This window comes from Anguilla rostrata, chromosome 3 (genome assembly GCF_018555375.3).
Source record: "Anguilla rostrata isolate EN2019 chromosome 3, ASM1855537v3, whole genome shotgun sequence".
Classification (NCBI taxonomy): domain Eukaryota; kingdom Metazoa; phylum Chordata; class Actinopteri; order Anguilliformes; family Anguillidae; genus Anguilla; species Anguilla rostrata.
In genome coordinates, this window is record NC_057935.1 from 20,557,122 (window position 1) to 20,573,458 (window position 16,337).

Sequence of the window (16,337 nt, forward strand, 5' to 3'; positions counted from 1 at the left end):
TTCCGGATGTGGCCTACGATGCCCATCTTGTAAACCCAAGACGGCCTTAAACAGGTTTATGCTGACATCAGCGCTTGCAGTTGAGCCAGGTTTCTTAATCCGCCAAAGGCTGGGCAAGGGAATCCTGGGAAGTCCTCTGACTGTAACGTCGATGTTTTTATCAGCAGGGCGTACCGCGTCCAGTGCGTTTGCGCACTCCTGCCTTTCGGGTTACCGTAATCGGATCCTGGCACGCCGCGGGCGCCTTTGCGTCGTAAACCCGCGCGACGCGAGGGCTGATATCCCGCGTGACCTCCGCCCCTCTCCGCCCTCTCCGCCTGCAGGCGCCATCCTGGGCCGCTCGGAAAAGCAGGAGTGCGTTTACTACAACAGCAGCTGGGAGAAGGACCGCACCAACCGCAGCGGCATCGAGGCCTGCTTCGGCGAGACGGACAAGCGCAAGCACTGCTTCGCCACCTGGAAGAACACGTCGGGCTCCATCGAGATCGTCAAGCAGGGCTGCTGGCTCGACGACGTGAACTGCTACGACAGGTAAGCTCCCCCACCCCCCGGCGTCGTTCCCTCCCCCAGGGCGACGGGGAAACGTGCTCGCGTCCCGCAGGTTACGCAATCTCTCTTCCTTCCGCCGCTCGCTTGCTTTGTCCCGTCTGCGAGAAACGGGAGAAAATGCATTTGGCGTGAGTCACTCGGCTATCCGGTTCAGCTCCCAGCCTGGGAAACGGCTCCCTGCTCACCAGCGGCTGGATCGGGCCAGAAAACTCATTTTTTAAAGAGCGCCTGGGAAACGCTGGCAGCGTGTCCCAGCATGCCGAGGAGCCCGCCCGCTCCCCTGGCGACGGTCGGCGGATCGATCCGCGAAGGCTGCTCCGGAGGGCTGCGGTCCAGGCTGGTGGAGGCTTTGTGTCTCCGTACTAGCAGATGGTTAGTAGTGCGGCGAAACGTGTGAACGAGCCCACGGACGCACTTTCTTTGCGCTCTTTCTGGGTTTGCAGTTTTCCAAAGACTGTCGCCTCCCACATCATCAGTCCAGTGGCCTGTTTGTTTTCTGCAATGAAAATGCACGGCTTTAATGAAAACACACGGCGGTAATGAAAACACACGGCGGTAATGAAAACACACGGCGGTAATGAAAACACACAGCGGTAATGAAAACACATGGCTGTAATGAAATGCATGGCTGTAATGAAAGTGCATGGTTGTAATGAAAACGCATGGCTGTAATGAAATCATGGTGTAATGAAAACGCATGGCTGTAATGAAATGCATGGTTGTAATGAAAAGGCACGGCGGTAATGAAATGCATGGCTGTAATGAAAACACATGGCTGTAATGAAAGTGCATGGTTGTAATGAAAACGCATGGCTGTAATAAAATGCACGGCTGTAATGAAAACGCACGGCGGTAATGAAAACGCACGGCGGTAATGAAAACGCACGGCGGTAATGAAAACGCACGGCTGTAATGAAAACGCACGGCGGTAATGAAAACACGGCGGTAATGAAAACACACGGCGGTAATGAAAACGCACGGCGGTAATGAAAACACACGGCGGTAATGAAAACACACGGCTGTAATGAAAACACACGGCGGTAATGAAAACGCACGGCGGTAACGAAAGCGCATGGCGGTAATGAAAACATACATGTGGAAATGAAAAAATGCCTCAGAGAAGAGTGAGGATGTGTGCGTGTGGTATGACTGTTAATTATTGCTTTGTGTCCACATGGGCTGTTCATGTGTATGTGTGTATGTCTGAGTGTACGTACGTGCATACATCAGTGCCTGCGTGCGCATGTTACGGAGTTTAGTTAGGAGCTGGGTGTGTGTGCCTGCATATTTATGGGGCTATTTGCATGTGTGGGGCTGCGTTTGTGTGTAGGCATGTGCATGTTATGCGCATGTCTACGCACAACAGCCCCCTAAATATACATGCATGTGCATTTTATGCTGTGCGGGTGCATGAGTGTGCACGTTATACAGCCCTGTGGGCACATGCGCGTGCATGTTACGCGGCTGTGTGTGTGTGTGTGTGTGTGTGCGTGCGCGTGCACGTCATGCAGCTTTCTCACTCATCCGGTGCATATTTGGCCCTGAGAGCGTGGGAGAAACAACAGAAAAAGCCAGAAAGAGGACACGCCTCCTTACCCGTCCAACCAATGCGAGAGCCTGACAGCAAGTTAAAAACACGCCCCTCTTTGCCTTTGCAGCAGCGAGTGCGTGGAGAAGAAGGAGGGGCCCGACGTCTTCTTCTGCTGCTGCGAGGGCAACATGTGCAACAAGAAGTTCTTCTACAACCCCGACACCACCCCGCCCGTGCCATGTAAGTGCCCCCCCCCCGCTCTCGTCCTTCACCCCTGTTCCCGTCTGTCCGTCCATCCTTCCATCCACACAGGCAGCAGCTGCATGCTGGGCGGAGCTAGACAATCTGACCCATGACCCCCCGACCTCTTCCGGGTCAGCCACGTCAAGCCCGGCTTTAAAACCCAATTCTGAAAATGTATGTTATATAGGCAGCTATTCGCGGCGCTCAAAATGGCCGCTCGCCTCCGATTGGCTGGCACGTTCCAAGGGAGCGGAACGGGCCTCGAGGTTCAGGCAGAAAGCCTTTTTTTTTTTTTTTCATTTCATTAAAGGAATCGGAGATGAAAAGAGTCGGGGAGGATTCGCCGTCACATGCGCCTCACCTTGCGTAACCTGAAAGTTGAGACGAGTTGAGGAAGTTCGATGGGTTCCCCCGTGGTGATCGCTCCTTCCGTAAGAAGCAGCGGGGAGGATTACGGTCTGAGCGCCCTCCGTCCGTGACGGGAAAGGCAATGCGGACCTTTGTCGAAAAGGCCGACGGTCTTGGCCGCCCCGTTTCGCCGAGACCAAGCGATTCCTCTCCTCCCTTTGTGATGCGCAATGGCCGCCGCGGCCCGGACCCCATCGGAATGCCGCGCGCAACGTCTTCTCCCCCCCCCCAAACCCCCCCACCCCCCCGATTCCCTCCCCGCCGGCTGCCTCGGCCCCCCAAGGCCTTTTCTGCATCGCCCTCTTAGTACCGCCAAACGGACGATTTGGGCTCTCTCCCATTCAGAGCCTCCGCCCAGCCCATTCGGCCTCGCCTCTTGTTTGGGGGTAATTGGCAAAGCCCGGCGGATAGGTAAATAAAGGGTCACACTTTGCCTGAGAAGGCGCAGACAGACTCAGAGTGGGCTTTGGCCGTCGCAGCAGGGGCATTCAGAGTGGGCGTTTATGCAGTGTCTCTTTAGAAGGGCTTAGCGCAGGATGGCCTGCGGAGAATGAGTTTCAGTCTGAATAGGAGAGTCCCTGTTCATCAGATCATCCTCTAATATGCTGACGGGTGACAAATTAAAGGAAAAACCAACATAAAGCGTCTTAGCAAGGTGTTGGGCCAGCATGAGCCGTCAGAACAGCTTCAGTGCGCCTTGGTCTTGAGGGATGGAAAATCATTCTTTCATAAGATATTCCCTCATTTGGTGTTTCGATGATGTCATTTTTTGATGCAAAATCGGTCATATGGGCCTGCTCAGCATTTTTATACATGTCACAGAGCATGATAGGATGTTAATTGCTTAATTGTATCATGCAGTACACCTCTATGGAAGCATCCGCTATCATTATGTTTCTCCACTCATTATGTTTATTCAGGTTTTTCCTTTAATTTGTCATTTGTGTGTGTGCGTGCGTGTGTGTGTGTGCGTGTGTGTGTGTGTGTGCATATTATTCAGCTGCATGTGTAGAAATGTGCATCCCCCTGCCACCCCCACATCATTCACATTTAGCTGCAGGGTCGTGCCATCCCTCTGTCCTCAGTAAAGCGCTTCTTTGGTCTCTGAACCGAATAGCAGGGTCCTGTCTCAACCTGCCGCTCCCGGTCTTTAATAAAGCGCACTGAAACGGGCCGGGAGGCAGCCGGCTTACCAAACGCCCCCCCCTCCCCCCCCCACGTCCCCATTCACCCGAACGGCGCTCCCGCCCCCGCGCCGGCACGTCCTCCCGAGGCGGGCTCTGAGACCGCGCCCGCGGACGCCGCACACCTGCGAGAGAGGCGCACCTGCGAGTGTGGATTTTTATTACTTTTATTTTTTTCTTCCCCGTTCCTCGACGTTCCCGCCAATCACAGCGGCCAGGTGGCTCCTCCCTTTCAGAAGCTGAACGAACCGCGTGGGCAGGAGAAACGGGCCCCCCCCCCCCCCGCGGCGCGTTTCGAAAACCAATCCGGAGGTGACGTTCAGTCGGGCGCGCCGCTCGTTTCTGAACCAGTTTCTCAAAGGTCCGCTTAACTTTGGCCCGCGAGACTTTTCCTGGGGCTCATTTTTGAGTTTTCCAAGCCTCGGTAAATTCCAGGCTCCACTTAAACAGGCATTTCAGTAGTCATTATGCATCAGTGCTGCTGTATTCATTTCTTTTTACCCTGCCCGAGTTGACAGCTGTGTGTCTGTTTTATTTAAAAGCTCAAGAATCCGGTCAACCGTGAGCCCTTTTTTTTCCACAACGCCACCTGCAACCGACCTGCTCCGTTGCTGCCAGGTTTCTTAGCAAAGAGATTTGTTTTTTTTTTTGGATGAGGCACCGTTTGCGCGGACGAGAGGCTCCACGGACCCCTGCGTGGTTCAGCAGCGAGCCTGGGTTAGCCCTTTGAACAGTAGGTTTTTGGAATGTATTTTTTTCAACGTTGTAAGCCGATGTTCTGGAACGCCGTTGCTTTCGATTAGCTGCACTGATTGTTACTTCGCCGTTAGAATGTTCGGTTTTGATTGCATTCTAATTGCGTATTTGTGATCTCACACCTTAAAGGGGTAACGATGCGCCTCACGGATAACCACAGCTAAAGGCACAGCTGATTAAGATGGCTAATTCCAGAGCGCTGTTTCTCAAGCGTCTCACAGCAGGCGCTCTTAGGCTAACGGCCTGAGTTTTGCGTTCACACCTGCCCGTCCTTTCGCTGAGGCAAAAAAATGAGTCACTTTCAGGTTCAGCGGGGTTTCAGGTCTGTTGTCTGTTCAGGTGAGTCAGGGGGATGATCCGCAGAGCAGCTGTTAAAGTTATCAAGGTAGCAGGTGGGAAAGCCGTGAGTTTTCGTGTTGGACAGAACCGCTGGTTTTATTGGTTCAATAAAATACTGAGCAGGGTCAGTGAGTTTAGCTTTGGACAGATCCACCTCAGTTTAATAAAATACTGAGCATGCTCAGTCAGTTTGTATTTGATTCTGGAGACAGACCCCGGTTGTCAGTAGGTGTTGAGGGTCAGTACCATTCCTGAACCTCCACCCTCCACTCTGACCCCTCCCAGCTGCTATCAGGGAGCCTCCAGCGTGCCGTGAGATGGCCCTGCAGCCTTAACCACGCGAGGCGCTAGCAGCTGGCATGCGGGGGGGAGGGGGAGGAGTCAAACGGCCTGGCGTGCCGCGGGACGCACGCAGCGCGTGTGCTCCCCGTATGTCAGGGGGGGATTTTCACGTCACAGGATCAGAGGGCCTAATCCAGAGACCGTCACCCAGTCACGGGACGTCCCGGCTCAGCCGGCCGAGACCAAACGGGCACCGCCAGGCCAGCGGGGTGCAGGAAGCCGCGGCGATGTGCGGATGAGCTGGAGGCGGCATGCTGGGAAAATCTTAACCGTCACACAAAAGGCCCGAGAGTCAAAGCGAGATTCAGCTAACACTGCACTCTGCACACTGCCGCCGCACAACACACCATTCTGCAGCTGGGACACACACAAACACACACACACACACATTCCATACACATCCCACACACATCCACATACACACACACACACTCAGAACACACACACACAAACAACACATCACACTATCACACACACTCGACACACACACTGCGCACGCACCCCCCACACAATGCATGGGCACACACTGACAACGCACAGTCAGGATGAACACGAAGCCGGAGGCCCATCTCACGGCGGTCTGACACACAGGAAGTGGGAACGCACAGGAAGCCGGGCGGCCTCCCGTTCACCTTCCCTCCCTTATCAGATAGGCTTTGTGAAAACACGCCGGACCCTCTCCGCTCCGCTTTTGTTCGCTCAGCCCTGATAAAGGTGCCCTGCGTGTGTGAATGGGAGCTGATACGCCTCTGAAAAATATTTTGCTTATAATTCAAATGGTCCTTTGTGCTTATACTGCACACTCCCAGAAGAGTGTAATGTCCTGTCTGCATCACGTATGAAATAACTCCCTCCCTCTCTCTCCCTCTCTCTCTCTCTCTCTACAGCGACCTTAAACCCATTTACCCAGCAGCCTCCTCTGTTTAACACCCTGCTGTACTCCCTGGTGCCCATCATGGGCATAGCAGCCATCATCCTCTTCTCCTTCTGGATGTACCGCCATCACAAGCTGGCGTACCCGCCGGTCCTGGTGCCCACCCAGGTAAGAGCGACCCCTCCTCCCTTCTGTCCAGCGCACCGGTCCCATTTAAAGCGTCTCCGAGCGCTGCCCGTTCTGTCACCCGTTCCCCAGCGGTCCCCTTGTCACCTTCTCTCACACGCGTAGCCGTTCAGTCCCGTCACGTTGGCGTTATCTGCGAGCCGTCCTGTTTGCAAAAATGCCACCTTTTGGAACGTCCCGGCAGAATTGCTGGTTGAAGAGCAGAGGGAGGCTAACCGCGGCAGTAGCGTGCCGGAGAGATCCTCGCGTTCGCTCCATCTGAGCTCTTAACTGCGTAATTGGATCAGTTTACGGGGCTGAGAGAGGAGCGCAGGTGGCCGCGCGCCCGAAGGCCGCACGCGCTCGTGTCGCGCCGCCCGCGCGCTCGCGGACGGGGAGACGAGACGCTCCCCGTAAAAAGGGCCTCCCTGAAGCGACCGAGTCCGAAACGGCCGCGGCCCCGCCCGCCCCATGCCGACCCCGCCCGAGAGAGAGAGGAGAAGCTCGCGCCGCCCGCAAAAGGCGCCGGCCGTCCCTCGCCGTCCGTCCTTCCCCAGACGGAACCTGGTCTGACCCCCCCGCCGCATTCACAGGCACCGTTTGTCTGCGCGGTGGAATAAAGACGGCTGCCCTTCGGCGCCTGTTTGCAGCGTTCCCGAAAACGGGAGAGGGCTGAAGGGTCCTCGGCACCCGCGCGTGCTGTCTGAGGCCTCACTTCACATCGCTCCTTTATGTCTGGCTGAAATCTGAAATAAAGTTTCGAGTTGTGCGGAGAAGCCGCATTATAACCGTTTGAGAAAAGCATTTGAAAAGACACGTGGGGACAGTTTTTTTGTTTGAGCCAGCCGTCTTTCGCAAGGATGCTCGACAGGCACTCGGTACGGCCAATCGAGCGCTTGTTCTGGGTTTCATTTCCTGAGCGATTTGCCCTCGGTGTGTCCGGGGCAACAGACGACAGAAGATCGTAGTGTAATGTATTCACTCACTCTTAATGGAGGGACAGGCAGAAGAAAATGCTTCTTCCGTAGAGGCGAACACAGCGCTATATACTCATTCACTTTTAATGAAGGGGCAGAGAGGCATTCTTAGGTTTTAATTAGGTCCAAGTGGCGCAAGTTTACACATCGTTGGGACAGAGTGGGCAAAAATGGGGGAGAGCACTTGCTTTAAAATTATTCCGCGGTATACTGCAGCTTCTCTTTATATTTAACTTTTTATATGTATATATATATATATTTTTTTTAACTTATTCATTCAGTCAAAATCAGCCTGTTTTTTCAGACATGTTCTTGGCTACATGAGAATATCGGTCCTGCATTTAATATGTAAACATGAGATTAATGTTTTTATTGAAAGATACGTGATCAACGTTAAATGTTTCTGGTCAGTTTATACCAACAACAGCAGTAATTAACATTCTTATTTCTCTCCAGTGTGAATATTCAGGTTGGTATTCATTTTAATTGCATTCAATGCTGAGGTATCTAACCCACCTCATCCCTTCTTCTGATTGGATAGTTTCCATACTTCCCAGCTACAGGAAGTAGGGCACACACACTACACGGTGTTACAGGAAGTAGGGCACACACACTGTCCTGTGTTACAGGAGATAGGGGAAATGCAATGTAATGTGTTACAGGAAGTGGGGCACACACACTATACTGTGTTCAGCTGTGACACTTTATGGTATTGAGTGTGTGAATTATTTAATTGTTAAATATTTAATTATTCAGGGATATCCCTGTTCCTGCTGCGTGTTGCATGCGTGTCTCCACACACGCCATCGCCTGTGTGCTGTAGTTATCCTATATTTTGTTGGTATGAGATATATGTTTATCCTGGCTAGAAAGTCAGCAGGACATGGAAAAATTCGAATTTCTAGACTCTAAAGGAAAATGATGTCTCTAAAAATGGCATATTGTGTATTTTTCTAAATGTGACGTAAACCAACCCCCCGCGAGGGGATAAAGGCGGCTTACGTGTCGTGAAAGAGGCTCAGCCTGCTCCCCATTGGCTTGTGCATGGCCCGGAAATGCTTCCTCCTCGAGGACCCCCGACCCCTGACCCCTGACCCCACCTGCTGCACCTGAGACCCACGCCAGGATTCAGCACGCGGCTCACCTGCGCTTTGACGCCTCATTAAAAGCAGGCGACGGTTCGTTTTCTAGTTGGCTCAGCAGAGGATTATTAATAGATCAGCGGCAGGATATGTGCACATTTTGTACCTTCGCTTCAAGACTGAGACGTTTAAAAACACGCTGCCAGCAAACTGTAGCTACTGTCAGGATTTCTGCCGTTATTTATCGTGCAGACGAGCGATCAGACAGAGTTTTGACTCATTCTGACACTTTCTGGACTGTAATGGCTTCTGTGGTATAAAAAGATTGCCTGTTTGATGTTGTGCACAGTGAATGTTTGCTGATACACGGGAGCCATTTCATTTTGCTGTTAGATTTTCCCCCGGTTTTCCTCTGCATTGCACCTGGTTCCAGTTTGAATTTGCATCTGTTCCTCTTTCTGGAAGGATTGTGTTACTAGCATTGTGCTCGGTTCTTCTCTGAAGCCGGAGTCGATTTTCTGCCTTTTATTATAATTTTTTTTTCATTTCTCCTTTATTTAACCCGGGTAGTCACTCCGAGAGACGTTTCCTTTGCTAGTGAGCCCTGGAGCCTACAATGTCGTTTTGATTCTGGGGCGGAAAGGGAGGGGTGTGGTTTGGGAGGGGTAATCGCCAGCGATCGTTTAAGGCCTTGCGCCGAGGCCGAGGTCAGAGGTCGAGCTCTGGGCGACATTCGGCGAAGAGCTGGCGGGGTGCTCTCCAGTGACCTCTACCCCAAACAAACCCCCCCCCCCCCCCAAAGGCCCTCCCTTCACACAAGACAGGGTAACGGGCGGCGGGGGGTTGCAGTGTGCGTTCAACACCCCGAGCAGAGAGAAAGAAGGTGCAGAAGAGGGTAAATTGATAAATAAGGCTAGTGCTTCCGTCCTGCAGTGTTAGCTGCTCGGCTGTTGAACGGCCGCTTCTGCACCTACGCCACCAGCATATCACAGCTTAATCAATAACACATCCGTTCAGAGCACGAGCCCTCATTCACCTTTGACCCCGGGCCCGGTCCCCGCTCTTGACTTGCGATCGCGGTCGCACGTCAGATTTGAGCCTCGCGCTTACGCAGAATTTGGATTTAGAAGCGTTTTTCTTTTTTTTTGTGTGTGTTTGTTTTCAAAACTCATCCCTGTAGATACCATCTTATTGATGGATCCGTTCTGTTTCTCTCTCCTGCATAAATGGAGAGCGCGGTCAATAGAACTGTGTCTTGAAGCGCACAGATACACAGAGGGCTGTAAAGGTTTTGTATTTGCACATTATTACACGTCGAGACTGAAGTGTTTTTTGGCGTAGCCGAGGCTGAAGAGCCAAGCCCTGCGTTGGATAAATACAAAGGAACCGAATGCAAGTCCGCGACGCGGGATTGGTGCTTCCTGTACTTAACCCCGCCCAGCGCCGTGCTGTTAAGTACGCAAACAACGCCGTGTCAGAAGTGCCGTGCGAAAGCCTCCAGTGCTAAATGTGTAACAATCCCCCCCCCCCCCCCCGCCCGCTCACTCGGCGCGATTTACAGGCCGAACAACGCGAGGGCCGCTTATTTTATTTTGGCTTGTTTGTTTTGCAGGCTGCCGTATCTGGGGGCCCTAGCGCTAGCTCCCGTCCGTACGCATTATTCATTCATACCGCGGGGTGTTTTATTGAAGCAATTCAGGTTAAGTACCTCTCCCTCGGTGCCGCCGCAAGAGCGCCCCGCCCCGCCCTCCTCTGGTGATAGGTCCAGAGTTCCCTGCTGACTCCTCACCCCTGCCCGCCCGCCCGCCCGCCCGCCCGCCGCTGTCCGTAAATGCCCGCGCGGCGCTCTCTGAAAGAGCGGTTTGGCGCGGCGTGGGTGGCGTCCGTGACCTTGCGGGCTCGCACATCCGTGTGTGCGCTACAGGGCGGGGTTAGCCGAGGGAACACGTGACTGCTAAAACTGATACCTTTTCTGACCTCTGATACACTGCCACCAATACAAAGGAACTGGTGACGGGCCTCTTCTTTAACTGACAGCCTGTGATTAATCTGTGTTCAAACACGAGGGCTTTACCTGGCACTATTTAAAGGGCCAGAGGCAAGGGCTTTGCATGACTCTATTTAAAGGGCCAGAGACAAGGGCTATGCATGGCTGTATTTAAAGGGCCAGCGGAGGGCTTTAGCTGGCTGTATTTAAAAGGCCGGAGAGGGGGGCTTTACCTGGCTGTATTTAAAAGGCCAGAGACAAGGGCTTCACAAGGTGTTGGGGGTGGGTGTATTTATACATTTGTTATTTTGGCCAGTCAGGAACACAAAACTCCCCAGTGCAAGAACTCATCTCAGGACCAGTGCCTGTTGAACTGTGGACAGCAAATGTTATGTGCATTGGTCTAAAATAAAATCTGCAATGCTGGCACCCACACACGTGTGCACACATGCATGCATGTGCATGCACACGCACATACGAACGTGCACACACACATACTTCCACACGTGCTCACAAATATATTCACGCCTGCATGTACGCGCACACACACACACACACACTTATGCACACACACACACACAGTTCAGGTGTGCTCACGTTGCAGCATTGCTGCTGTGCCATCACACGAGCCGCGTTTCAGAGCGATGTGCGTTTGCTGAGTCAGGCAGGTTAATTAAGGATTTATCGCAAGCTGGAAGGGCTGAAAATCTTGGTGGTTCGCCAGCATCTGAAACTCAGTAACCTATATCATGTTAATTTTTCTTTACAGATTCCTGAGGTGGAAGATACTGTTATATATATACACGTGCAAAAAATAATTGAACCTTAGTTCACCTCTGAGTAACGAAGATAGTTCTGTTGAACATGTGTGTTTCAGTCCGGTTTAATAGCAGCAGAATTGCTGGGTGAGAGAATGGGTTACACACATTAATTCTGACCAGGCTGATATACGCTGGGGGCATGAGGCCTGTGAGGTGGTGCGCCATTGCCCAGGGCCCTCCAACTGGCTTCGTTTTCCCCGCCTCTGATTGGTCGGGTGTCGGCCGGGCTGTCTGTGCTCCGCCCCCTCCTCCAGCTGTGCAGGATTCGTCCCTCTGACGCGATGCCCGCACAGCTCAGCCAGCTTACCCTAACCACAACCCTATTGCGGGCTGCAGATTCACTGGCCGGACGCGTGCGTTTCTGTGAGCGCGCGTGCTAGCCTGCGCTCTCCCCCCATTTCAGTTCGGCTGGGCGTTACAGATTTGGGAATTGTGGGGAAAAAATAGAAGAGAAAAAAATGACTTGTGAAACATGCAGCTTCTCTCAAAATAATGTGATATCTTTGCTGTGTTTTCTTGACTTGGACCAACGAAACGGAAAAATGTACGGACTAAGCATTTTAGGTGAATCTGTGTTCTTTGCACATAGACAAAGGAAAGATCTGATTGGACAGTTCCTCTCACACAACCTTGCGAGGACTTAGAGTTGCCAGTCTTTACTGCTGATGGGTCAGAGCCATAAATCTTTAATATTTGAGGGGAATGGATTTAAAGAGGCACCGTCTACTTTCTTCTGCCACTGTGTGCACCCAAAGGCCCACTACTGACCACCAGACTCACTCAACAATAAAATATCCCAAAAGGAGAGGGAAAGATTAAAATCCCTCCTCAGGGTGCAGTCCTTCCAAGGCCGCTGTCCAGAATAGCAAAAGTTATTGCTGTGACAATACATGCAGAATCCTGATTATCAGGGCTGCCCAACCCTGTTCCTCTACCATCCTCCAGGTTTTCACTCCAACCCTAACAAAGCGCATCTGATTCAACAGCGAGAGATTTGAGCTGCTAATTAGTGGAGTCGGGCGTGCCAAATCAGGGTTGGGATGAACACCTGCGGGTCAGCAGGTCTCCTGGAACGGGATTGGGCAGCCCTGCCGATCGTCGCCGCGCCTCAGCGGTTCCGTGCGCTGATCTGAGGTCAGGGCAGCTGGGGCCGGGCGTGCGCCCGGCTGCCGGAGGCCGCTGCTCCCAGATCAGCGGCGGGAAGGAGCGGAGGGAGGGAAAGAGAACGGCGGCCTCGGTCATCAATCAGCCAATGAAACTGCTGTATCAGCCTCCATTTCCCCCACTCGCTGGAAACAGTAATTTCCTCTCTGCCTCTTTTCCTTTGCTAGCACGCCTTTCATATCATGATAGAGGTAAGATACACGTTCAATTAACTCCACCTTTACTGGGCATTTTTTTTTCTCAAGGGGAACCTGAATTTCTTTATTTATTCATTTGTTTGCAGCCGTGATCATCTTTTAATTTGTGGATGCCATGCTCATTTTTTTAAAATGTGACACCCCTGCCCTGAATTGCTTTATTTTCTTGGAATGCTTTTACATTTTAAGCATTTGTGTATTTATTTATTCATGTATTTATTTTGCATGGTTGTCGTTTTCGTCCTTCGTGGTGATTGGTCCGCGGGGCCCAAGGCGAACGCGAGTGCATGCCCGGACGAGAACGTGCGTGTGACGTTGGAACGTGTCTTGTTGAGCATGGATGTCCGCTCGTGATCGCTGTGTTTTGTGGTCCTCTTTGTACGGTGTGGCGGCTGCGTTGAATACAACCACGATGTGAAGTATATGGTGCCGCTTTATGTTCCCAGCAGCGGGGCAGTCCCTGTGACAGGTGTAATAGAAATGGTGTAAAGTTAGAGACGAGGCTGCGAGGGCCGGAAGCCGTGCGTTGTGCGGCTGGGCAGCTGCGTACAGCTTCATACGGTTCCGCACAGCACACAGATACAGGCAGCTCCGTACAGCTTCATACGGTTCCGCACAGCACACAGATACAGGCAGCTCCGTACAGCTTCATACGGTTCCGCACAGCGCGGCAGATACAGGCAGCTCCGTACAGCTTCATACGGTTCCGCACAGCACACAGATACAGGCAGCTCCGTACAGCTTCATACAGTTCCGCACAGCACACAGATACAGGCAGCTCCGTACAGCTTCATACGGTTCCGCACAGCACACAGATACAGGCAGCTCCGTACAGCTTCATACGGTTCCGCACAGCACACAGATACAGGCAGCTCCGTACAGCTTCATACGGTTCCGCACAGCACACAGATACAGGCAGCTCCGTACAGCTTCATACGGTTCCGCACAGCGTGAGCAGATACAGGCAGCTTCGTACAGCTTCATACGGTTCCGCACAGCGCGCAGGTACAGGCAGCTCCGTACAGCTTCATACGGTTCCGCACAGCGTGAGCAGATACAGGCAGCTCTGTACAGCTTCATACGGTTCCGCACAGCACGCGCAGATACAGGCAGCTCCGTACAGCTTCATACGGTTCCGCACACATACAGGCAGCTCCGTACAGCTTCATACGGTTCCGCACAGCACACAGATACAGGCAGCTCTGTACAGCTTCATACGGTTCCGCACAGCACACAGGTACAGGCAGCTCCGTACAGCTTCATACGTTTCCGCACAGCGCGCAGGTACAGGCAGCTCCGTACAGCTTCATACGGTTCCGCACAGCGTGAGCAGATACAGGCAGCTCCGTACAGCTTCATACGTTTCCGCACAGCGCGCAGGTACAGGCAGCTCCGTACAGCTTCATACGGTTCCGCACAGCGTGAGCAGATACAGGCAGCTCCGTACAGTTTCATACGGTTCCACACAGCACACAGATACAGGCAGCTCCGTACAGTTTCATACGGTTCCGCACAGCGTGAGCAGATACAGGCAGCTCCGTACAGCTTCATACGGTTCCACACAGCACACAGATACAGGCAGCTCCGTACAGCTTCATACGGTTCCACACAGCACACAGATACAGGCAGCTCCGTACAGCTTCATACGGTTCCACACAGCGCGCAGGTACAGGCAGCTCCGTACAGCTTCATACGGTTCCGCACAGTGCAGCAGATACAGGCAGCTCCGTACAGTTTCATACGGTTCCGCACAGCGTGAGCAGATACAGGCAGCTCCGTACAGCTTCATACGGTTCCACACAGCGCGCAGGTACAGGCAGCTCCGTACAGCTTCATACGGTTCCACACAGCGCGCAGGTACAGGCAGCTCCGTACAGCTTCATACGGTTCCACACAGCACACAGATACAGGCAGCTCCGTACAGCTTCATACGGTTCCGCACAGCGCGCAGGTACAGGCAGCTCCGTACAGCTTTATACAGTTCCGCACAGCACACAGATACAGGCAGCTCCGTACAGCTTCATACGGTTCCGCACAGCACACAGATACAGGCAGCTCCGTACAGCTTCATGCGGTTCCGCACAGCGCAGCAGATGCAGGCAGCTCCGTACAGCTTCATACGGTTCCGCACAGCGCACGGATACAGGCAGCTCCGTACAGCTTCATACGGTTCCGCACAGCACACAGATACAGGCAGCTCCGTACAGCTTCATGCGGTTCCGCACAGCGCAGCAGATGCAGGCAGCTCCGTACAGCTTCATACGGTTCCACACAGCACACAGATACAGGCAGCTCCGTACAGCTTCATACGGTTCCGCACAGCACACAGGTACAGGCAGCTCCGTACAGCTTCATACGGTTCCGCACAGCACACAGATACAGGCAGCTCCGTACAGCTTCATGCGGTTCCGCACAGCGCAGCAGATGCAGGCAGCTCCGTACAGCTTCATACGGTTCCGCACAGCACGCGCAGATACAGGCAGCTCCGTACAGCTTCATACGGTTCCGCACAGCGCAGCAGATGCAGGCAGCTCCCAGAGAGCAGCCGTCCCCAGGAGCGCGGGCCCGGAGGAGTGAGAGATGGGCGGCGGATATCCTTTCATTTCCCGCCGAGCGCTGACGCAGCGTTAGCGCGCGATCAGCGCTGGGATCCGGTGACGCGCCCACGCGCTGACAAGGCCGGCCCGAGTTCACAACGGGACCGGGGGGTGGGGATTGGAGGATGGCGGATGGGCCTCGGCCTGCCGGATTCACCTGCCACCCCCTCTCTCCTAGCTCTCTGATGGAAGCTGAAACTCCCCCCCCCCACCTCTGCACCCCTGTATTAAATTATGGGGAATAAGCGAGGGCACGTTGAAGGCACAGCCTCACTGCCCCCCCCCCTCCACCCCAAGTGCTGCTGATCTGTCAGATACAAGTCCTGCACTGTGTCTTGCTCTGACCTGTGACGAAATGACCTCCTTCTGCTCGCCCCCCCCCCTTTTCTAATGCCAAATTCCCCATTAATTAAGGGGCAGGTAGGCATGTATTGCACAGAGGCGACCATGGGGGGCCATCGCTGGCAGGCCGCCGGTCCTCCGGCTGCGCCTTAGGCCCCCGCGTGCTCAGATAGAGATATCAAGATCAGCTCATAAACCACGCTTCCCCTCCCCCCCCCGTTTCTCCCCGGATATTATATCTCGGGGCCCATCGGCGGCTCCATTACCGCCCAGGGACAGCTCTCCGATAAAAAAAAGAAAGAAAAGGCGGCGCGGCTCTCCGTTCCGTTTGGTTTTTTACGACTCGGCGTCTGTTTAATTATTGAGTTTTCTCGGGAAAGCCGAGCGTAAGCATGTAGCGCGCGGCGTTCGCGGCGCCGACCCTGGCCAATGTCACCGCGACCCCCGTTGTTTACGGCGGAAGTGGCCCCGGTTTGCCACCGCCACCGCCCGCGGCTGCTCTTTCTCCCTTCGGGCCCGCGCGCCCCCCTCTGCCGTGGGACACCGACATGTTTTATTCGTTCGTTTATACGGAGCCATCTTGAAAACACCTCGGCCCCTTTTGCCTGACGCTGGGACTTTTGCACCACCCCCTCCCCCCTCCCCCCCCCAGGAGTGGTTAGTTTAATCGTGTGAGCTGGCTGCTTTACCCCCATTATTTTTGGAACGCATGGACTCGGCCTTAGAGCTACGCAGAGGTGCGGCGCCCCCCCAACGCAAAGCTAGATACAGGCAGGCTA

At 53.6% G+C, this 16,337-nt stretch overlaps 1 protein-coding gene across 3 annotated transcripts in view; it reads left to right on the forward strand.

The window, feature by feature from the left end:
• The window catches only part of LOC135250424 (activin receptor type-2A-like), a 48,775-nt gene that overhangs the window by 20,554 nt on the left and 11,884 nt on the right, over positions 1 to 16,337 (forward strand). For 2 of the 3 annotated variants that reach the window (XM_064326678.1, XM_064326675.1), the window contains exons 2-5: positions 324 to 531; positions 2,208 to 2,320; positions 6,240 to 6,394; positions 12,590 to 12,613. In XM_064326678.1, the coding sequence (XP_064182748.1) occupies positions 324 to 531; positions 2,208 to 2,320; positions 6,240 to 6,394; positions 12,590 to 12,613 (500 nt within the window). The remainder of the gene's footprint in view (positions 1 to 323; positions 532 to 2,207; positions 2,321 to 6,239; positions 6,395 to 12,589; positions 12,614 to 16,337) is intronic. The other variant, XM_064326676.1, reaches the window with a different exon arrangement.